The 22,807-nt window shown below is 51.0% G+C and overlaps 3 protein-coding genes across 5 annotated transcripts; 2 read left to right on the plus strand and 1 right to left on the minus strand.

Moving 5' to 3' along the window:
* Positions 1 to 330: 330 nt before the first annotated feature.
* Positions 331 to 4,427, plus strand: Septin1 (septin 1). Of its 2 annotated transcripts, XM_027404576.2 has the most exons (11): positions 344 to 699; positions 873 to 963; positions 1,064 to 1,150; positions 1,414 to 1,537; positions 2,104 to 2,238; positions 2,334 to 2,451; positions 2,986 to 3,087; positions 3,196 to 3,295; positions 3,500 to 3,665; positions 3,897 to 3,987; positions 4,080 to 4,427. In XM_027404576.2, exons 1-11 carry the CDS (start codon positions 697 to 699, stop codon positions 4,164 to 4,166), a joined length of 1,104 nt encoding a protein of 367 aa, XP_027260377.1. In that variant the 5' UTR covers positions 344 to 696; the 3' UTR covers positions 4,167 to 4,427. The 2 variants fall into 2 exon arrangements, with proteins under 2 accessions (XP_035298092.1, XP_027260377.1); XM_035442201.1 differs by lacking the exon at positions 3,897 to 3,987 and having other exon boundaries at positions 331 to 699; positions 4,020 to 4,427.
* Positions 4,428 to 4,585: 158 nt separating this feature from the next.
* Mylpf (myosin light chain, phosphorylatable, fast skeletal muscle) lies at positions 4,586 to 10,204 on the minus strand. Of its 2 annotated transcripts, none has more exons than XM_027404581.2 (7): positions 9,787 to 10,204; positions 5,941 to 6,033; positions 5,663 to 5,738; positions 5,384 to 5,488; positions 5,215 to 5,293; positions 4,877 to 4,925; positions 4,586 to 4,782 (listed from the first exon to the last, which is right to left on the minus strand). In XM_027404581.2, the coding sequence occupies exons 2-7, from the start codon at positions 5,974 to 5,976 to the stop codon at positions 4,678 to 4,680; spliced, it is 450 nt and encodes a 149-aa protein (XP_027260382.1). In that variant the 5' UTR covers positions 5,977 to 6,033; positions 9,787 to 10,204; the 3' UTR covers positions 4,586 to 4,677. The 2 variants fall into 2 exon arrangements, with proteins under 2 accessions (XP_027260382.1, XP_027260381.1); XM_027404580.2 differs by lacking the exon at positions 9,787 to 10,204 and adding an exon at positions 7,312 to 8,187.
* Positions 10,205 to 10,351: 147 nt separating this feature from the next.
* On the plus strand, positions 10,352 to 21,622 carry Tbc1d10b (TBC1 domain family member 10B). Its single transcript, XM_027404574.1, has 9 exons — positions 10,352 to 11,217; positions 14,316 to 14,415; positions 14,697 to 14,804; positions 14,896 to 15,002; positions 18,920 to 19,034; positions 19,161 to 19,226; positions 19,416 to 19,605; positions 19,912 to 20,066; positions 20,153 to 21,622. The coding sequence occupies exons 1-9, from the start codon at positions 10,352 to 10,354 to the stop codon at positions 20,774 to 20,776; spliced, it is 2,331 nt and encodes a 776-aa protein (XP_027260375.1). The 3' UTR covers positions 20,777 to 21,622.
* Positions 21,623 to 22,807: the final 1,185 nt, after the last annotated feature.

Genomic DNA, 22,807 nt, shown 5'->3' on the forward strand with positions numbered 1-22,807 from the left:
CTAAGCAGTTACTACTGAAGAAGTGTTCTCATGGCCTCATTAAGTCACATTTGTGACAGAACAGAGGGCAGAACAGGGGTGCCTTGTTAGGGCTGGAAGACATGTACAAGCATGAAATCTAATAATGAAACCCATGATCAATACATGCTATAAAAACTTTTTTTTTTTTTTTTAAATGAGGGCTGAGGTTGAGAGCACTGGCTGCTCTTCCAGAGGACCTGATTTCTATTCCCAGACACCACATGAGATCTGGCGCCCTCTTCTGGCCTGCAGGCACATATACATATGTCTATATCTCTTCACACACATATCTATATCTATATACATGGAGATAAGAAAAAAGATGCATTGGGACTGTAGGGGTAGCTCAATCAATGAGAGCATGCGCTGCTCTTACGGAGAACCTCAATTCACTTCCCATTATCTATGCCAGGCAGTTCACAACCACCTCTGACCCCCGGGTCCAGGCCGGTGACTCTGGCCTCCTCTCATATGCAACTATCCCCGATGCCCAAATAATTAAAAGTAAAATCTTTGAATTGAAAGAGAATGTAGCGTCTCTTTGAGCCGCGCAGCTTCCTGAACTGCCCCTCCAGCCCCTGCCTTCCCCACCCCGCTAGTCTTGATACATTCAACTTCCTGCCCCACCAGAGGAAGTGGGGAGCAACACCAGGTGCAGAGACGACCAGCAGAGCCATGGTGAGTTCTTGGGCCCAGGAATCTAGGCAACTGGGGCCCAGTCCTCTCCCCTGAGGGTCCCCAAATCAAAGTCAACCCATAGTAAGCTGACTTCCTAGCTTTGGGGCTCAGGTGGTACCGGGCACTCCTTGCCATGTCCAGGAGCCTCTTGCTATCTACATTTACACCCACAGGACAAAGAGTATGTGGGTTTTGCTGCCCTCCCCAATCAGCTGCACCGCAAGTCTGTCAAGAAGGGATTTGACTTCACACTCATGGTGGCAGGTCCGTGTGTTTTGGAGAGAGACTGGGGTGGGGGGTAGTGATGTACTCCGGGGATCCTGGCTGCCCTCTCATCTGACTAGTAGGCCTGACCCGTTCTCAGGGGAGTCAGGCCTCGGGAAATCCACCCTCATCAACAGCTTGTTCCTCACCAACCTCTACGAAGATCGGCAGGTGCCAGATGCCAGTGGTAAGATCTGCCCCCACCTTCACCCCTGCGGACTCCCCACCCTTGCTGCTGGTCTGTCTTCTCTCTTCCTGTGTGATGAGGCTACATACTTTCTTTCTGTCTGGGGACTTGGATGGTCACTGGTTTTCTCTGAGACTGTTTCCTCCCGTGAAATACACACTGAGGATGTGGGGTGGGGGTGGGGGTGGGGGATGAGATGCAGCTGCGTCGCTAGGAATGGGGTCCCCCTCAGAGCCTTCGCAGCAGCTTCTCTGTATCCACAGCGCGCACCACACAAACTCTGACCATTGAGCGCCGGGCTGTGGAGATCGAGGAGGGGGGAATCAAGGTGAAGCTGACCTTGGTGGACACCCCTGGCTTTGGGGACTCTGTGGACTGCTCAGACTGGTGAGGCGGGGGACAGATAAGAGCTAGGCTTCTCTTCCACTATGGAAGACCAGGGTTCATTTGTGAGCTAGTTTGCCATGGCTCCTTGACCTAAAGCCACCTGTTTCTAGAAGCAAACAATTTGGCCCAAAGGGTCCAGTGTTTCTTCCTCTGAGAAAAGGGTTCTCTCTGTAGCTCAGGGGCCTCAAATTCACCATGTAGCCCTAACTGGCTTCAAACTGGAAGTTCTTCTAGGATTGCAGACATATGCCATGACTGGTTCAGTGCTCCACTCCAACCCCCAGCTTTTGCAGATGGTGTCACATTAGCCCAGGCTGGCCTGGAACTCATTGTGTAGGCCATGCTGGCCCCAAATGTGGCAATCCTCCTGCCTCAGCTTCCTGAGTGCTGGGCTTATAGTGTGGAGCCACTTTGCTTCTGGAAGTCTAATCCCAAGCCCTTACCAGTTGCCCCTGATGGCTTTGGTTGGAATTAAAGAAATTACTTTCCACCCAACAGGCCTGGCTAGCTTCATTCTGTCCCCTGCCCTGTGATCTTAGACTATACATCTTCTCCCCACATGCCAGCTGGCTGCCTGTGGTCCGATTCATTGAGGAACAATTTGAGCAATACCTCAGGGATGAGAGTGGCCTCAACAGGAAGAACATCCAGGACTCCAGAGTCCACTGCTGCCTCTACTTCATCTCACCGTTTGGCAGAGGGTCTGGAGGGCACCCTGGGGGGGGGGCAAGTGACCGGGGTGGGGGAGTATAAACCTCTGCACTCAGGAGCTGAGCCTGATAAATCCCTGCTGCAGGCTTCGGCCCCTGGATGTGGCTTTCCTCCGGGCAGTACATGAAAAGGTCAACATTATCCCAGTCATCGCCAAAGCAGATGCCCTGATGCCTAGGGAGACTCAGGTCCTCAAGCAGAAGGTATGGGTGAGACCTGACCTTTAGCACTAAGTGAAAACAAAAGCTGTGACTTTTTTTTATCTTGGGGTGGCCTTTTCAGAGCAGGAGCTATTAGGCTAGACTAGGGGAGGGGAGTATAGGGGTGTATGAGCCTGTCACAAGCAGCCATGTCTCTAACAGCTCTGTACAGAATAAACTATACAACCTTGGAACTAGATGCTTGGCTAGGGACAGTCTGAGGAAAAAAGGGGTGGCCATCACAACTCCTGGCAACTTCTTGGTCCTGTGATAGTGATAACTCCCTGCCCGCTGTCTTTAAGAGTGCTTTCTCCTGTTCCACCTCCGGATATTTTGATGTCTGTCCTGACTTTCTGAATTCCTCCCCATTATGTCTCAGATGATTTGGTTTTGGTCATCTTGTGTGGCCACCTCTCACCATCTGTTGTTCACACCTTTCTTCCTCTCTGACTACCCAGTATCTCTCTGTCCCTCACTATCTCTGCCCTTGCCATGTCGGTTCGTCACACCTCAGTTTCTCCCTCTCTCCGCCCTGAGATCCGGGACCAGTTGAAGGAGGAGGAGATCAACATATACCAGTTCCCAGAATGTGACTCTGATGAGGATGAAGAATTCAAGAAGCAGAATGAAGAGATGAAGGTTTGAGAGGTGGACGTGGAAGGGGCAGGGAAGCACAGAGCGGAAGCGGAGGTGAATGCTTTGAGAAAAAGGTTTATGCCCAAGTGACTCGTAACTCTTGCCCGGTAGGGAAGCATTCCTTTCGCTGTCGTTGGTTCATGTGAGGTGGTGAGGGATGGCGGAACCCGACCAGTGAGGGGACGCCGCTACTCCTGGGGTACCGTGGAGGGTAAGGCCAGGGATGCATTGAGAGCTGCAAGGAGCGCAGTCTGCATCCATTTGTGAAACTGGAGGTGGGGTCTAGTCCTGGGAGTTCCTAGAAGCCTGGGAGGGTGGAGCGGGGGCGGTCCCTCGGGCTGTAACAGCGAGGTACTTCCCGAGGGCAGGTCCTGAGGGTGGAGTTTGATGGAAAGCTACCTGGTCCGCCCTCTAGTGGAGAACCCACATCACTGCGATTTCCTAAACCTGAGGCGGATGCTGGTACAGACCCACCTTCAGGACTTGAAAGAGGTGACCCACGATCTGCTCTACGAGGGCTATCGGGCTCGCTGCCTACAGAATCTGGCTCGACCTGGGGCCCGGGATCGAGCCAGCCGCAGGTGAGAGCCGGGCTACTTTAGTGCTTCCATGGCGTCATCCTTTGGGCAAGCCTTCCTGACTGGTCCTGCTACCAGGCTTAACCCCACCTCCCAGGTCCAACTAACCCTCTCCCACTCCGTTCCTAACTTCAGGGACGAGGCCCCACCTCCTACACCCAGGTTTGTCCCATGGCTAGACCCATAACTTCAGACCCCGTCCCTGTCCTCCCCCCACCCCCGCCCCGTTTCTAGCAAGCTTTCACGGCAGAGTGCCACAGAGATCCCGCTGCCCATGCTGCCTCTGGCTGACACTGAGAAGTTGATTCGCGAGAAAGACGAAGAGGTGAGCAAGCACATCTCTTTCCCTCTAAGCAGCTCCTTAGATCCCATTCCGGCCTTGCCGGGTCCCACTGCTTGCAATCTTGCTCCGCACAGCTGCGCCGCATGCAAGAAATGCTGGAGAAGATGCAAGCTCAGATGCAGCAGAACCAGGCTCAGGGCGAGCAGTCAGATTCTCTGTGAGATCCTCACGGCCGCCTAACCTAGCATCTGCTCTCCGCCAATCTCCGGTCCCATCCCGGTTTTAGACTGCCCAGCGCCCAATCCGGAGACTCAGAGGGTCTGGAAACAAGTTCCTCCAATCCGGAAGTTTGTTGCTTCGCCCCACTCCCCCTTCCTTGCTGTTCTGAAAGGACCGCTCTCCGGCTCCCGATGGCGGGTTCCCCTAAGGATACCCTGTTTCTCTAAATACTCCATCTAATAAAAACTGCTTCCCCCACATCACCCCGAGCCTCCCGAGTCTTCTTCCCAGCAGGAATGGAGCTGCCCGCTGCGGGCCTCCTGGCCACTAGTCATTCCATTGTTAGCCACTCCTGTCTTGCTGGGCGGTGCTTCAGCCTCCCGCCTGAGTTCGCGCATAAACATACTGAAGTTGCCACCAATAAGAAACAAAGACCAGTTGAGTTTTATTGAGGGTCGGGTGAGAGTTGGAGAGACTAGATGCCTATCTAGGTCTCCTGAGGCCTTGGGTCCCCTATTCCTGGTCCTTAGCGTCACCGTGTGTGATGACATAGCAGATGTTCTTGTAGTCTACGTTACCGCCCACATCTGGAGGGAAGGCTGCCCACATGTTCTTGATCTGTGGGAAGATAAAGGAGTAGCTCTAGGACCGACCGGTCCTGGGACTCCCACTGCCCGAGTCCTTTCCCTTCCCCAGACCCTCCCCAACTCACCTCCTCCTGGGAAAATCTGTCACACTGTGTAGTAAGCAGCTCCTCCAGGCTGAGAAGGTGACATTTGGGGAGGTGAGATTGGGTTCATGAGTCCTGTCCTCTCTCATTTCATTCCTGTTGCCACCAACCCCCCATTCTACCCTGAAACCCAGGGTGGCTCTTTTTAGTCTGGCTCAATTCCCAAATGCTGTGGCCTCCCGTCTCAAGTTTCTCCCCCTACTTGCTGTGAAAATGTAACCCTGTCGCTGAGTCCTTATTGCTCACTCATTCTGCCAACCTCAAACCCTTACACGGGAACTTAAGGAGCCTCTAGTGGAACTACTGGAGGGGACACTCACAACTGCTTCTTGATGGTGCCCTTCCCCTCTGGGTCCAGGACCTTGAAGGCTCCAGTGATCACGTCCTCAGGGTCTGCACCTGTAGGGTCAGAGGACACATGAATCTAGCAAGCCCCTGAAGGTCTAGGAAGAGGCAGCTAGGGTCTTGGACAGAGAACCTTTTACTCACCCTTAAGCTTTTCTCCAAACATGGTCAGGAAGACAGTGAAGTTGATGGGCCCACTGGCTTCCTTCATCATTGCATCGAGTTCCTCGTTCTTCACATTGAGGCGGCCTGAACAAGGTGAGCAGCAGGGGTTGGAGTTGGGTGCTGGGGACCAGAGTTGTGCTCCCCATAAACATATATCAACTCATTCACTTTTCATGTGGGCAGATTGAAGCCGGAAGCCGCTGGATCCCCCCAGCTTCCGCAGCTTTCACTGTTTATGGATGGGAATATGGGGCTCACCCATGGCAGCAAAGGTATCCCGGAGATCCTCCTTGTCAATAATGCCATCCCGGTTCTGGTCAATTACAGTAAAAGCCTGTGGGGGAAGGGTGGGGGCAGGTGAAGCCAGGAATGGGCCTACAGCTTTAGCTTTACTGCCCCAGGCAGATCAGATTCTGGTTCTCACCAGCTGACCCCTCCACCCTTCACAAGGAGGGGAGGAATTCTAAACCCTCCTCCTCCCCTCAACAGGTGCACTTTCAGGGGGAGGGGGGCTTTCCTTGGCTTCCCTCACTCACCTCCTTGAACTCCTGGATCTGAGTCTGGTCAAACATGGAGAAGACATTGGAGCTCCCTTCTGCTGCTGCCCTTCTCTTGGCCTTCTTGGGTGCCTGTGAGGGTAAAGGTTGAGAAGGAGCATCCACAGGCTGTCCTGTACCTCCCTCCCCAGAGGAGACCCAGGAGACTTTTGTTGTTAAAAACAAGGTCTCATGTAGCCCCCAGACTTGCTACTCAGTTGAGGGTGCCCTTGGTCCTCTGATCTCCTGTCCCCATCTCTACCTCCAAGTGCAGTTACCAGGGTCCTCAGCTTATGCTGCCACATCTGATTTTATTTGGTTGCTTGTGCATGCTAGGCAAGCACTACCAGTCAACTGAGTTACATCCCCAAATCCTCTTTTTTTTTTTTTTTCCTATTAAGACATGGTCTCACAGATAGGCATGGGCTAATCCCAGCACTTGGAAGGCAGAGGCAGGCAGATTGAAGTGAGTTTGAGGCCAGCTTGGTCTATAAAGTGAGTTCCAGAACAGCCAGAACTGTTACACTGAGAAACCCTGTCTCAAAAAACCACAAATTAAAAAAAATAAATAAAATAAAAAAGATATGGTCTCACTAGTTAGCTCTGGAATTCATCCTGTAGACCTTGGCTTTCCTTGAACCCCAGGAAAGGTACCTAATCCCCCTCCTGAGTGCTGGGATTAAAGACCACACCCAGCTCCTCCTCCACCTTTTTTTTTTTTCCCCTTTTGAGACTGGGTCTCCTTTATGTTGCTCAGGCTGGTCTTGAACTCCTGGGCTCCAGTGATCCTACACCCTCAGCCCTGAAAGCAGTTGAAGTTATGGCCATATCCTACCATGCCTGGTTAGATTCAGTCTTTTGTGTTCCTTCTTCTAAAGTAACTTTTTTTGGACACTTCTTGGCTAAGGGGACTTGTTTTGTCTGCATCTCTTACATCCCAGCTATAGCTTCTGGGTCCCTTCATCCTGTCTGACAAGTGCCCTTCTCAGGACACTTGGCATGCAAATTTGGCACCCATACCTGCTAGTTTATCCACTCCTTGACCCTATCTGAACCTCTAATTCTCACTTACAAAATGAGAGTTCAATCATCTCACTGGTCCAAGGTCTTTAGAGAGATGGAGTACAGAAAGGGATGAATAGACTTTGAGCAGGTCTAATCTTCCTCCCCATGGGTGACCATCAAAGCATCCTATCCTTCACTGAGTCCTTTAGCCCACCACTCTATCCTCTGGCCCCATCCTGGTGCTGAGAGAGGATTCATATCTTACCTGTAGTTGGCCTGAGAAGCACCAACTTATTTATTATTTTTTTAAGGGTGAGGCTACCCTGAGCTAATGGATTTGGACTGAAGCTGGGGATCCTCACTCACCATGTCTTAGATCTCCTGGGGGAAAGGCAGTGGCTCCAGCTGGAAAAGGCAGGGAATCTGCTTGGAGCAGCTCTTCTGGGGTTATATAGTCCTGTCCCTACAGTCCTTAGCATACCATGGTAACCTTAGCCCTGCAGATACCCACCCCAGATACTAAAATAGCCCGGCTCAGGGGCCTCTCCTTTCTTGGAGGCTTGCAGCTGCTGGAGCCCAGAAAGGGAGGAGGGAGTAAGTCTTGGGATGCAAGTCTCATTAGGATAGGCAGGAAGGGGTTTTCTTTCTCCCAAAAGGGTACTGGATTTTGCCAGAAATCAGAGGGGCCCCAGCCAGCCCATAGTTCTGGGTGAGATGAACCAGATCTTTGAGCCTCTAAGTGGGGTGGCTCAGATCTAAATCAAGCATTTATTGCACACCTACAATGTGCTTGGTTTTGTGGGTTTGCTGTAGCAAGTAGACAAATGATGACAATAACAATAAAACTCAACAAAGAGATAAGAAAGTGATTCAGGTGAGGGATGATGAGCAGACATGCAAGACAGATGGACAGCACATGGGCAAAGGCAGGATAGTGAAAGGTCAGCTGTTAGGTTTGCCAGAATTGTGATGGGGCTAGATGTTAAGGGTTGATAGCCAGATACAGTGGGAGTGTCAATGACAAGCAGAGATGTTGGTGACCTTGGGAAGGGTTGAAGCAAGAGAAGTCTAGTGTGCCTTGAGGCTGGACCTCAGAAGAGAAGAGACAAAGGCAAGAGGAAAGTGTTAGCTGTCGCCTTCTCCTAGGTAGCAGAGCCAGTGTCTTCTTCCTGTGGAAGAAATGGCTTCGCTGACTCTGTGACTTTGAGGTACCCTCTCATAATGTTCTGGGCCTCAGTGTCCACATTCTCCTCCATACAGTGGAAGCCTAGGGAAATAGCCGTAGAGAAAACCCAAGGTTGGCAGTGACACCCATACCCTCTTGTTCCCTTTAGGACCTGATGTCCTGAAGAATGTGTCTCCTCCCTTCCCCTCCTCCAGTCCATGCCAATGCCACTAAGACATTTTCTTTTCTGGGCACTGGGGCCCAGCCACCTGTTGTCTCTAAGAAGAGAGAAGGAGCCACCCTAAACTTAGCAGCTGCCCTTGGCCTCCTGCACAGCCCCTCCCTGCTTTAGTTGGCAGCTGTTTTGCCTTATATGGGTACCATGGGGGGGTCTACGTCATGGAGGAGCCCACTCATTAGTGGGTTCTGGGAGGTGAGAAAGACTCCAAAAAGGGAATGGGATTGAGGGGATGCCCAGTAAACTTGAATCATATGGAAGTCGAGCAGAAGATCTGACAGGTCATTACAGGGCCTGGGTTTGAGTTGGGAGTGGGGCAGTGAACCAACAAGACTGGGGAGCTTCAAAACTCAAAAGCCAGTGGGGAACTGGGAAGTTGAGAGCTAGGTCTCACTAGAATTTGAGAGTGGTAGATGCTGTATGATTTTGGGGCCCACTAATCCTGGGCCTCAAGAGAACAGAGAACAGAGCAAGCGGTGTTTAGAAGCTAGGTTAATGCTCTTAAGGTCTGGTCTTTATGATTTTGGGCTAAGGGCAGCCTTGAGGGCTTATGAAATTGGACCCTAGGTTAGCAGATAATGAGCACTAAAGAGACGTGATAACGATAGGGCTTGGTTCTTGAATCCTCTAATAGGAATACAGATATGGAGTGTTCGTGGTACTGGGGATTCATAGATTTGCGTTCTGAGATGGAACCCCTCTGCCCCGAGAATGAACTAGCACTCAGAGAAATCTCAGCGTTCGGGGGAGAAGCTCGATTTACATATGAGAACTTAGAGAAACCTGGTGTGAGATTCCTGCCTGGGATAGGGAATGCAGAGAAGTTCGCCTTTTAGAAGACTCCTGCTGTAGTCTAATTAGAGGCACCGAGGTGAAGAGTACTGTTCGAGGGCACTGGGTTTGTGGTGCAGCTCAGGAGCTGAATGAATGGGAGCCCTTTTGGAAACCCAAGAAGGCCAGCACGGAACTCTTATTGGCTAGGAGCCGCACCGAAGCTCCAGGCCCCTTCGCAGTGATGTCCCCAGCTGTCACCTCCTCTCGCGCTTGTCTCTGGTTGTCACTGACTATTCTTGCTCTGGCACCGCCTGCTGGCAGCATCCCTGCTCCATTTGCTGAGAGAGTTATCTATCTCCCTACCCTTTTGCAAAGTGAAGAAAGACAGTCATTGGCTGATAAGTTAAGGACAAGTTCAGCCCGCCTCTCTCTAGCTGTCATTCCTTCCTGACCATCTCAGGAAGTCTAAGAATTCTTCAGCTCTTTCTATTGACTGTTGATACTGTCATCCCATGAATAGACATGACCACAGGTCAAGCTGACCGTCTAGCCCCTTTTTCATTGGTTCCCTTTTCTCCATTTTTATTGGCTAAGAGGTCCTAGGCCCGGCCTCTTACTGCCCAGCACCAGCCTCCTTCCCCGCCCTTCCGTCGCGATCACTCACGCTTCAGCTGTGTTTATTGGCCAGGAGGCTCAGGGTCCCTCTTCTCTATTGCTTATTTTCTTCGTCCTGTCTCCGCCTTCTTCATTTCCTCTTCCTAGGCTGCCCGCCCTCCTCCCGCCTCCAACTCCACCCATCCTTCCATCGATTGGCAGGAGCCCAGCTTTCTCTCTCCTATTATCTGTCTAGGTTCTCTGGAGGGGGCGGGAGGGAAAAAAAAAAAGGGGCGCGAGAGGGCCTTCGCTCGCGCAGGCGTAGTCCGCCGAGACTCTGGCGGCTCCTCGGCGTCTGCGCAGGCGCGACGTCGGCAGCCGGCCCCTCGCTGGGAGGGGGCGGCGCGAGCGCGCGAGCAGGGTGAGAGGCCGGGAGACCCGGCGCGAGCGCCCCCGACCCCTGCCCCGCCTGCGCGCGCCGCCCGCCGCCTGCCGCGGTCCCCCCCGCCCCCGGCGCGCGCCGAGCCGCGCCCTTCGCCCTCTCTGCAGCCCGAGTGGGCTGCTCCGGGCGGCCTGAGGGGCGGCGCCTTCTGCGGCCTCCGCGGCGGGGGGGATGTGAGGGGCGGCCCACGGCCATGGAGACGGGCCCGGCGCCCCTGGTGGCCCCGCCGCGCCGTCACGGCGCCTCCGCTGCCCCTTCGCCCCCGCCCCGGGGTTCCCGGGCCGGGCCGGTAGTGGTGGTGGCGCCAGGACCGCCAGTGACTACGGCCACTTCTATCCCCGTTGACCTGGTGGTCCCCGGGGAGGCTCGGCCCGCCTGGGTTCCAGGATCGGCACAGACCTCAGCCACGACGGCTACGGGCAGCACGGTGGTGGTGCTAACCCTGGAGGAGGCCTCACCCGAAGCCGCGAAGACGCAAGAGTCCGCTGCACCGGCGGCAGAGGCGGGAGCAGAGACTCCGAAGACGGAAGAGGTTCCAGCCTCGCCTGTCCCAGGACCAGGGACCCCCACGCGGACCCCTTCCAGAACGGCGCCTGAAGCCCTGACTGCCAAACCCCCGCTTGCCCCCAAGCCGGGAACCACAGTGGCTTCAGGAGTGACTGCACGGGGTGGAGCAGGACAGGTGACAGGTGGACATGGAGCTGCTTCATCAGCACCAGCAGGGCCGGCGCCTGAGGACCCCTCGGGGCCTGTCACAGGCCCTCCCGGGACGTGTGAGGCTCCGGTGGCTGTGGTGACGGTGACCCCAGCACCGGAGCCTGTTGAAAACTTTCAAGACCTGGGCTCCACGTCCAGCCTAGGACCTGGCATCTCGGGGCCTCGAGGGCAGGCCCCGGACACCCTGAGCTACTTGGATTCCGTGAGTCTCATGTCCGGGACCTTGGAGTCCTTGGCGGATGATGTGAGCTCCATGGGTTCAGACTCGGAGATAAATGGGCTGGCTCTGCGCAAGACGGACAAGTATGGTTTCCTTGGGGGCAGCCAGTACTCAGGCAGCCTGTGAGTACACAGTGGGCACCCCGTGGGGCTGCCTGTGGAAGCTGGGGTGGGGGAAAGCGTAATGATGCACCTGGCCAGTCCTGACCCAGGGAGTCATTAGCAGGAACTGTAGTGCCCAGAGCATCCTGGTGTTTCTGTGGCTTCAGAGTTGGGGATCAGGGATCTTGCCTAGGCCTGTGTCCTTGAGCTAGTGGTGTCCCTGTTCCTGTGCCTCAGTTTCCCCTGTGAATTGAAGGGTTAAATGAGATGATAACCTGGTAAGCAGCCATGATATCAGCTGCTTGGTATGAAACTTAACAAACGCCAGATATTCTGGAAGGTTGGTTGGTCAGAGTTCTGATAGAGACCTTGGGTCCCCGAGGGCGAGAAGGATGCTGGCACTTTCAGAATAGCAGTAGGCAGAAAGGTAGGGTGAGGAAGTCTGGTGGATGGAGGGGAGACCCTGAAGGCAGGGCTTCTGAGAGAGGGCAGGATTGTAGTTTCACTGAAGGAAAGGGGTGGGGGTGGCCTCTTCCCCATTTCCTCATCTCCCCTGCCCTAGTCGAGCTTTCCTAGTTCCTTCCAGGGAGGGGCCTGAGTCACTCCTAAGGTGGGGGTGTGATTGCTCTGACTTCTTCCTTCCCCCTCTCTGGATCCTGACCATTGTTCCTGTGCTCCCTTAACCTGCTGGCTATAGCGTCAGTAACCTGGTTAGATCTACAGCCTAGAGCGTTGCCTGTGGACACTGCAGCCAGGCCTGTGCTGAGCAGACTGAAGCAGTACTTTCAAGACGCTCATCTGGAGGGAATGCCTAAACAGTTGGTTTCAATATAGTTGGTTGGGTTTAGCCTAGAGATCAGAGGGTTTTGTGAGCACCTGGATGTGAGAATTCCGATGAAGAGGCTGTCAGTCAGGAAGATGGGTGGGAGCAATACAGGCAAGGCTCATAAGCTGACATTCACAGTCTGAACTCTAACTGAAGCTTGACCTTGATCCTTTCTCCTGCACTTTTTTCTCTCGTATAAGAAACAAAACAGCCGGGCGTTGGTGGTGCACGCCTTTAATCCCAGCACTCGGGAGGCAGAGGTGGGTGAATCTCTGTGAGTTCGAGGCCAGCATGGTCTACAGAGTGAGTGCCAGGATAGGCTCCAAAGCTACACAGAAACCCTGTCTCAACCGAAAAGAAAAGAAAACTACCACAGTTGAGTTGTCTCCCTCAAATAACGTGGATCTGAGTGACTATGGATCTGTTTGTCTAGTGGACATTCCTCATTACTAGTCTGAGTAACTTGGGTCATATTCAGTTTTAGAATCTCTCTCCTGTGTCAGGCGCTATGCTGGATGCTATTTCTCTTTTTGTAACTTTGTTGCTTCAGAATCTATCTTCCATGCCAGAGAATTACCTCTGAGGTAAGGCTGATACTAGCACGAACACTTTTCTCTTACAGGGTAAAGTCCAAGCTCTTTAGCCTGTACACTGGCTCCATTCTGCCCAGCCAAGCCGGCCTCTTTGGTCTCAGCACCAGTCTGCCAGGCTCTGTACCGAGTTAGTAGGGGATTATTCAGGCCTGTCTACCTGCAGGAGCACCCTTTTCCCTTTTCCCTTTCCCTCTGACTTCTAGTTTCTCTTCACTCCTTTTGGTACACTTCTGATATCCTTTCCTGATACCTACTGTCCTCTTGTGTGAGTTTTTGTCATTGCATTTCTCACATCATAGTGGACGTACCTTCCCTTTCTGGTTTTAAGATTTGTCAAGGTTTTTATGTCCATGGGTGTTTTGCCTGTACTCATGCCTGTACACCATGTGCAGTGTACATGGAGTGCCCAGGGAGGCAAAAGAGCTCATATCCTCTGGTGCTGTTATTTTTTCCAGACCTTTGTTAGCTGCCATGTGGGTGCTGGGAACCGAACCCTGGTTCTCTATAAGAAGAGCTGGGCAATCTCTCCACCCTCCTTCCCTTTGTAAGCTATCATGTTCCTCTGGGCAGGAAAGGCACCTCAATCTTCCCAGCTCTGAGAGTGTGGAACCAATTTTTGACAGAAGTGAGAGATGTCCCTTTAGGGAGCTCCTAGCACAAAATAAATTAATATCTGATGAGCTCCTATTTAACAGTCTGTTTATGCTTTTTGTTTTTCCGAGATGGTTTCTCTGTATAACAGCTCTGGCTGCCCTGGAACTCTCATTGTAGACCAGGCTGGCCTCGAACTCACAGAGATCCACCTGCCTTTGCCTTCCGAGTGCACCACCCATGTTATGCATTTTTCTTACTTGCCCTCATAACTGTAGGTAGTGGCATCCCATTTATAGCCGAGGAAGACACCCAGATTACTCACAAGTCAGGACTTCCTAGCTTGTAAGGGCAGAACTTGGTTTTGAATTAGTCTGTGGAATTCCTAAAACCCATGCTTGCTCTTCCATTTTGGAACTGGTTCCTGTAAATAACCAGCCATTGCTAGGCAGATGGAGCTGACAAAACAGTATCAGGGCAGGAGAATCCATTTGTTTGGGAATCTGGGAAGGTTGCAAAGAGGAGGAGAGGAAGTCACAGATGGTCCAAGAAATCTCACGGCTCATAGGCTAAAATGAAACATCTAAGGTAGCCCCCTCCTATAGGCAATTTATAAGTCCTTTCAGGTAGATATTGTCATTCTTTACCTTACAAGTGAGGAAACTGAGGCTCAGAAAAATTAAATGACTTGTTCAAGGTCACACAATGGATGAATGGTAAAACTAGGACTTAGAAACAGATTTAATACAAAAGGTGGCTTATAGTTAATTATTATTATTTTTGCAGTGCTGAGACTGAATTCAAGGTCCTTCACATGCAAGACAAGCACAGTACCACTGAGCTGCATCCCAACCCTAACAAGAATGTATCTTTTCAGTATTACCAAAATTGGGTGTGTCAGAATTCTCTGTGTAGAGATCCAGTAGAGAAGGAAGCCTTTAAAGTGTGGTAGACAAGGCCTTGGATAGCCCAATATTCACATATTTTGATCTCACTCGATTTCTAGTTTCTCAGTTGAGCCTGAGGGAACTGGCTGGCTCAGTTTCCCCGGCAGCCTGGGCTCTGAACCCCTGACACTGACCTCTTCCATACTTACCCTGATTCTGCAGAGAGAGCTCTATTCCTGTGGATGTGGCTCGGCAGCGGGAGCTCAAATGGCTGGAAATGTTCAGTAACTGGGATAAGTGGTTGTCACGGCGTTTCCAGAAGGTTTGAGGGCTGTATGGTGGGTTGGGCAATGGGCAAGGGTGGAGGAGGGGCAGTGCTGCTGGAAAGCCCAGGAAACTAATAATATCTACCCTCCTAAGACATTGATGATCAGTGATGCTTAGGCCTTGGGAGGAGGAGCTTTAAATTGTAGCCAAGCCAGGTCCAGCTTTGTCACATCTGGCATGTGGGAGGAATGTCTGTGGGAGCCTGATGGCTGGTGGGGAAAGCTTGGAGAATGTTCCAGTCCTGAAGCTGTCACCCTCAATGCTACTCTGCCTTAGGTAAAACTGCGCTGCCGGAAAGGGATCCCCTCCTCTCTCAGAGCCAAGGCCTGGCAGTACCTGTCTAATAGCAAGGAACTCCTGGAGCAGAACCCGGGCAAGTTTGAGGTTTGTGGAACTCCACTGTGTGGGGACACATGGCACTGTCTCTGAGGAGGTTCTCCCAGACCCTGAGGTAACCCCTGATATCCCACTGTAGGAGCTGGAACGGGCCTCTGGGGACCCCAAGTGGCTGGATGTGATTGAGAAGGACCTGCATCGCCAGTTCCCTTTCCATGAAATGTTTGCTGCTCGAGGAGGGCATGGGTAAGAGCCTGACTTTGTGGGTTAGTTAACAAGCATCTGTTGAAGGTTCTGGGTAGATTCAAGGCTTGGTCCAAGCAATTCTTGCCCTCTAGGGCTCTTAGAAGAGTGACTGTTAATCAGTTGAGTGTCAAGTAGTGTTAAAAGAAGAGTATGGTGAGGGAAATTCCAGTTTGGGTGTAGGCACATCCAGGACTATTGAGGTTGGATTGTGCTGGGTTTTAAAAGATAGTTGGGGCTGCAGCAGGGCAGGTATTTTCTTTCATGGGAGGCTCTTTTTTTAAAATTTTATATGTGTTGGTGTTTTGCCTGCCTACATCAGATCCCCTGGAACTGGAGTTATAGACAGTTGTGAGCTGCCATGTGGGTGCTGGGAATTGAACCCAGGTCCTCTGGAAGAGCATCCAGTACTCTTAACCTCTGAGCTATCTTTCCAGCCCTCATGGGAGGTTCTATAAGTAGTGTCTGGACAGTTTGGGCCAGATCACTAAGAGCCAAGACACTTGGAGTTTTGTTCTGTAAATTAAGTTTCCTCAGGATGAAATATAAGTACCACTCCTTATTAGTATACAAGGTGATCTGAGGTAGTTATGTGGCCTTTCTGTTGTGTTGGAGCTCATACCTAGGGCCTCTCACATGGTAGGCAAGTGTTTTACCACTGAACTATGTTCTTGGCCCTAGACAAACAATTGTTTTTTCTGTTATGTACTATAAAATGTGTATATTTGCATATATTGTTTGTTTGTTTTCTTTGGGACAGGGTTTGACTATATAGACCATACTGTCCTCAAAATCAGATGTGTCTCTGCCTTCCAAGTGGGATTAAAGGTTATGCCACCACTGCCATAGCCATAGATGACAGTGGGGTGTTTTTTGTTGTTATTTTTTAATTTTTTTTTATTTTTTGGAGAATGACCTTGAACTTTCTGGGTAGCCCATAGTGGTCTGGAACCTATTCTGCTGCTGCAGTCTCCTAAGTGCTAGGATCATAGATATGTACTACCATGCCTAACTTGAATGGTCATCTTTTAACAAATAATAATTGAGCACCTACTTCTGTCGGGCACTATTCCAGTCACAGATGGCAACAATGAACCAAAACCCCCAAATTGTGTCGTGGGACTAGACAGTCCCAGATGAAGGAAAGTGTGCTGTGTGTGAAGTTATAGAGAGGAGTGTAAAGCACTAAAGGAGAATGGAGAGCATTGGGAACAGGGCTCCGAGAACAGAAAGTATGAGGGACTGGTTACTCTAGTGAAGACCAGAGAGCTGAGGGGAAAGATAGGTTTGGGGTTATGTCAGAAGTTTTAGAGTCAGACTTGGTAGCTCATGCCTGTAGTCTCAGGTACTTAGGTGGACTTTTGTGTGTTGGGGCAGGGACTGGGTATCAAATCAGCACTTAGGAAGCTGAGGCAGGAGGATTGCTATGAGTTTAAGGCCAGCCTAAGATACATCTTGAGTTCTAGGACAGTTTGGCTAGAGTAAGACTCTGACTCAAACTAAGAGAGGGGTTGCTTATTAGACATTCAGGGGATGTAGGCAGGTTGGGTACCCAAAAGTATAAGTCTGGATTTCAGGAAAATAATATAAATTGGCAATAAATTGGGAATTGAAAGCATGCTTATGGAGGGATTAGACTCACCCATGGGATGGATAAGGTCTCAAAGCAGCAAATATAGACTCAAAAGGAGATGTGACTTGGTGTGGTAGTGCACACCTCTTAATCCCAGTACTGGTAGGCAGAGGAGGGTGGATCCCTGTGAGTTTTAGGCCAATCCAGTCTACAACATACTGAGTTTTAGGCCAGCCAGGCATGCATAGTGACACCTGTCACCAAAAAAAAAAAAAAAAAAAAAAAAAAAAGGGGGTGGGCGAAGCTAGGCAAGCAAGGCTTGAGCCTTGAAATACCAATGTTTAGGGAATGAGACGATTAAAGTAAAAATTTACAGAGCACTATAGGACCAGAAGCTGGAGAGGTAGGAGGAGAGTCTGACTTCTGAAAGCAGCATGAAGAAGAGCCTCAGGGATCCGCTTCAGGAAATGGTGATGAGGGACAGTATATCGATCACTAAGTAAAACATAACACTAAGTCGTTAGTGACTCTTTTGAGACAGTCTTGCATTTATAGCTCAGCTGGCCTAAGAGTTCCAGAAATCTTCCCACCTCAGCCTTTCAAGTCCAGGAGTTAAAGGTGTGAGCCACTACAGCTGGCTTAGTAATGACTTGATAAAGGCAGTTTTGTGGGGAGCAGTAGGAAGGACATAAAAGACAGTAAGTATATTTTCTAGAGCAACTTGGGCTGACTAGGTAAGGAAAGAAAGTATGTTCTTTGGAGGGGAGAGTAGTAGGATTAAGGGACACAACAAGAGTAAGGGCCAGTGAGGTGGCTCAGTGGATAAAGGGACTTGATTTGTAAGCCTGACCACCTCAGTAAGAAAGAAAAGAAACAGCAGGCCTGGGCATGTAGCTCAGTGGTAGAGTGCTTGCTTAGCATGCACAAGGCCCTGGGTTCAAACCTAGCACTGCAGAAGAAATAAAATTTAAAAAGCAGATTGTTAGAATACTGATGGGAATGATTTAATAGAGAAAAACTGATGAAGCAGAAAAGATGGCACACTCAGCAGAAAGGAAGGCTGGGATCTGGTCATAGGCAGAGGGGTAGCTATGGTAGAGGCTAAATTTTTGTATGTCTGGTGCCAGAGGGTGTCAGAAGAGGTGTGGGGTCATCTGGAACTGGGGTTATGGATAGTTGAGTCACCATGTATGTGGGTACTGGGCACTGAACTTGGGTCCTCTGCAAGAACAAAAAGTGCTCTTAACTACTGAGCTAACTCTCCAGCCCTCAGTATTTTGTCAGTGTTAGTTCAGTATGGATTATTTTATTATGTATTAGGTAAATTAATTAGCATCGTCAAACATGTTATTTCATTAGTACTTTTTCAAAGTAAATAGCAAATAAGTAAATAGCAGAGTACTTGTCTAGCATGCTTGAAGCTCTGAGTAATTTTCAGCACCACAGAAAACTAAGTGTGATGGTGCATACCTTTAATCCTGGTACTGGAGAAATGGAGGCAGGAGGATCAGAAATTCAGGGTCATTTTTGGGTATAGAGGGTTAGAACCCAGCAAGAGCTACATGAAACCCCACCTCAAAATTTTTTTAAAGTAATAACAATGTGGTTGCAGATAAGACATAAATGATCACATATAAATGCGTCAGTCGATTTAGGGCGCTGCTAATATAAGCAGTATTAGCAGTATGACTGGAAGCAGCAAGATCTGGGAGGTTGATAGATACTTTGGGACAAGAGATAGAGGTGAGAGAAGTAAGTAGCTGTGGAGGGGGAAGAAAGAACAGGTGTCAGTGAAGTTCAGGATACAGTGTGGCTCAGACTTGGTGGCTATCCTCTGGGAAGCTGTTTTGGAAGAGGTGGAAATATCAGGTAAGACCAGGGTTAGGACACAGATCTGGTTTGATGCAAAGAGAAGAGAGAGATGTGAGGCACAGCTGATTTCCTGGCCTTCACCTAGAACCTGGACTACTGGACATGCTGGGAAGTCTGATGAAATCTAGTGAAACAGATAACACTACAAGGTTGCCTGCCCTGGGATATAAAAACATGTGATTCCAGAGAAGGGCTGATACTGTGGTTATTACAAGTTCCTGGAGAAAATGATTGTGATTGCTTTGGGGGTGGTTGCAGATAAAGAAGGGAATGGGTAGGAGGTTTATGGGGTATGCAGCCAAGGGTGAAAGGCTAGGACCTAAAATGCTCTGACTGCTGAACCTCTGGTAGGCAGGGCTGGGAAGGCAGATGGCTAAGTGGTAGCAAAGCTGGAGATTAGCTTGGAACTTGTAAGGGAATTCTGGTCCAGGGTTAGGGGCAGGTTTGTGATTGCCATTTTCTGCACTCCCCTTAGGCAACAGGACCTGTACCGAATCCTGAAGGCCTATACCATCTACAGGCCTGACGAGGGCTACTGTCAGGCCCAGGCCCCAGTGGCTGCAGTGCTGCTCATGCACATGCCTGCTGAGGTCAGCATATGTGGACCTGGTTGGGGGGAGGGGTGAGAAGACCTTGGCATACCGTGGAGATGGGAGAGCTGTCTACTCCCTGCTTCTCAGACCCCACCCCTGCCCCCTTGTTCTTGTCCTTCTTAGCAAGCCTTTTGGTGCCTGGTACAGATCTGCGACAAGTACCTCCCAGGTTACTACAGTGCAGGGCTGGTGAGTGTCTGGAGCTGGGTGCACCGGGGCTGTGACTTTCCCCAGGGCTGCCATAGGTCCTTGCCTTGCTTCATTTGTCTTTCTGTTCCTCTACCATTGAGGTTAAGATACCCTCTTAGGTTTGATTGTACCCTGAGGGGAACATAGCAAGCCAGACCCATTTCTCATGGCTCTTCCCACCACTTCTAGGAGGCCATTCAGTTGGATGGAGAAATCTTTTTTGCGCTCCTGCGTCGGGCTTCCCCTCTGGCGCATCGGCACCTTCGGCGGCAGCGCATTGACCCCGTGCTCTACATGACAGAATGGTTCATGTGCATCTTTGCCCGCACCCTCCCCTGGGCTTCAGTGCTGCGTGTCTGGGACATGTTTTTCTGTGAAGGTATTTCAGTGGCTGCCTAAACTGACAGGGGGCTAGGATTTGTCACTTTACTGGTAGCCCATGGACAAAAATATTGTTGGGCCTAGGCTTCATAATAAGCTGTCTGAAGGCAGGAAAAACAGGACCCATCTTGATTCAAGCCACCACCTAGAGTCTGCTTGCCCTCTAAAACAAACCCTGCAACCTATAGCAACTTTCTTCACCTGTGAGGCAAGCAGTAAACAGCAACAGGGACTGTCTTTCCTACATGAGACAGGTTGAGATCCTGGACCTGATCTCTCTCTTCACCCCTCTCTGACCCTGTAGGAGTTAAGATCATCTTCCGAGTGGCTCTGGTCTTGCTGCGACACACGTTGGGTTCTGTGGAAAAGCTGCGCTCCTGTCAAGGCATGTATGAAACCATGGAGCAGCTTCGAAACCTACCACAACAGTGTATGCAGGAGGACTTCCTGGTGCATGAGGTAGGCCTTGAGCCTCAGCACACCTTGATCCACTTCAGCCCATGCTCAAATCCATCTATACTCTGGCTCCCGTGTCTTCTGTCTAGGTAACCAACCTCCCAGTGACAGAAGCATTGATTGAGAGGGAGAATGCAACCCAGCTAAAGAAGTGGCGGGAAACTAGGGGAGAGCTGCAGTATCGGCCCTCACGGCGACTACATGGCTCCCGAGCTATCCATGAGGAGCGCAGGCGGCAGCAGCCACCCCTGGGCCCGTCCTCCAGCCTTCTCAGCCTCCCTAGTCTTAAGAGCAGAGGCCCTCGGGCAGCTGGAAGCGCTCCTTCCCCACCACCTCCTGTTCGCAGGGCTAGTGCTGGCCCTGTTGTCCCTGGAGCTGTAGTCACTGCTGAGGGACTGCATCCATCCCTTCCTTCACCTACTGGCAACAGCACCCCACTAGGCACCAGCAAGGAGACCCGGAGACAGGAGAAAGAGCGGCAGAAACAGGAGAAAGAGCGAGAGAAGGAGCGGCAGAGACAGGAGAAGGAACGGCAAAAATGGGAAAAAGAGCAAGAGAAGGAGCAGCAGAAGCAGGAGAAGGAGCGACAGAAGCAGGAGAAAAAGGGCCAAGGCCGGAAACTTTCCTTGCGTCGAAAGGCAGATGGGCCTCCAGCACCCCATGATGGCGAGGACAGGTCAGCTGCTGAAGCCCGGCAAGATGCTTACTTCTGACCTCTTGCTGGGTCTAGATGACATGGCCCTCTTCCTTTTCCCTCAGTCAGGAGCAGGCCTGGCAGGGGTATTCTTCCCAGCTCCCTTGGCAGGCTTCCCTTTTCTGAGGAAAGTGGCTTGATTCCCCTGACTCCTTGCCAGCTGCTGATCCCTACATGGCCAGGACAGCCACAGTGCATGGGACAGCTGTATTTCCTAGGGTAGCAGTGACCAAGTCTGGAGACTCTTTTGTCCAATTAGGCCCAGCTTGGGTCTCTGTCACTCCTACGAATTCCTTCTGGGGTGCTGTCTTAATTTGCCTTTTGTCACAGGGTGACTCTTGGCAATGGCAGTTAGCAGTTACAGATTCTTACACTCCAGTGGGCTTCCCTTAGATGGTGGAGCTAGGTTCCTTTTCTTGTCTTGGGGCCCTGCCTGTCACCCCACTGTCTTTCTGGGGGCCAAGGCTGTTTTTTTCTCTCCTGGATATCCTTGTGTTGTAATTATGTACAGAAGGTCAGGTTGGCCTGGGTGGGGTGCTCTGTTCTGTGTTTCACAGTGCTCCTGTACTCCAGTTTATTTAAGGGGACATGCAAGGAAATGCCCTCCATTTCCTTCCCATCTATGTCCTGCTCTCCCTCCTAACACACTTGCTTTGTATGCTCAGGCCTCTCTGCTGCCTCATCAGGAAGCCTGTCTTTCATTTTGTTCCTTTCCAGCCATCAAGCCCCTCTCTGAGTAAGGGTCTTCCCTTGAGTCCGGGGGGTGGAACCCAATGTTTACATTCTCTTCTGTCATGGTCCCATCCCAGTGGTGGTTTTTTGGCGCTTTGAGGAACCAGAAAAAGAACCTGCTGTTATATCTGGATCTGTCTCCTGCCTTGTTATTTAAAGAGGGCTTTGGGGTAAGGGAGTGGGAAGGGGGCAGGAAGAAAGTCTTAAGTCCCAATAGGTGCAGTCTGCTGATCTTGGCAGGTATATCCAGACCCTTGCTACATCTCTCATCAACAAGCATAGTGGTCCAGCTCCTGCTGCAGCTTTGCTTGGGGCCTCCTGGGACCCTCTGCACAGCTCAGAGTACTGAGAACATTCCAACTTGCTTGTGTACTCCTAGAAGCTAAAGGGAGGCTAAGCAGGGCTGTAAAGCCAGTCTTCAGATTGAGCTACTTGGTCAGCAGCTTGGTGCAGTTCCTGGTACTGGGCTTCTAGGGTGGACTGGCTGCCTTCAGTTCATCTCAGCAGGTGCACACAATCAATCATCCAGTTCTTGTTTTCTATGGCTAGCTTGTAGCCCCCCAGCCCTCCCCCTTGCTTTCTCCCCAGGGATCAGGATAGTAAAGGCATGGGGTTTGTGGTCCTAAGGTGGAGCTCCTCATGGCAGTTCAGCAGGATGAGGCTCAGGGGTGTGTGGTCTCCAGGTAGAAGAGGAAGTTCCCTCTGGGATGCACCATAGTGCCCAGAGCTGGTGTTTCAGGCATTCTGTAGCAAGATGCCCTCCTGGGCTAGGACCTGTGTTCTGTGCCCGTGGAAGAAACTGAGGACACAATTCCAAGTTTCATGGTGATTCAGAATGGAGAAAATCCTGCAAGAGAAAGGTGTGGTCCATCTGGCCGCCCTCATCCAGCTCTTGCAGGATCACCTGAGCTATCTAGCCTGGGGGGGAGGTGTTCTGGCTTTGAGTTGTTCTCAAGAGCTCCAGATCTAGACTTCACTAGACAGGAAGATCTCACCTGGCTCCACCTCTGCAGGAGCGGGATTCCATCACCTTAGCATTTTGCTGAGGGGTGGGGTAGACTTCACCTTGCAACTGGATGTACCCCAGAGTAGGGCATTATGGGCTTCTGGCTGGGTACTGCTCGGATGCCAATGCTACTTCCTGTTATAGTTCCCCTGCAGAAAGAAGGAATTGAATGGGAACAGACATGGGGCTGGGTCCTAAAAGGAGCTAGATTTGGAAAGTGCCTAAGTATTGACAGCCAGAAACAGGACTCAGGAAAAGCAAGAATTTTTTTTTTTTTTTTTAAAGAGACATCTCACGTTGTATCCCCGATTG

Source organism: Cricetulus griseus, chromosome 3 (assembly GCF_003668045.3).
Source record: "Cricetulus griseus strain 17A/GY chromosome 3, alternate assembly CriGri-PICRH-1.0, whole genome shotgun sequence".
Classification (NCBI taxonomy): Eukaryota; Metazoa; Chordata; class Mammalia; order Rodentia; family Cricetidae; genus Cricetulus; species Cricetulus griseus.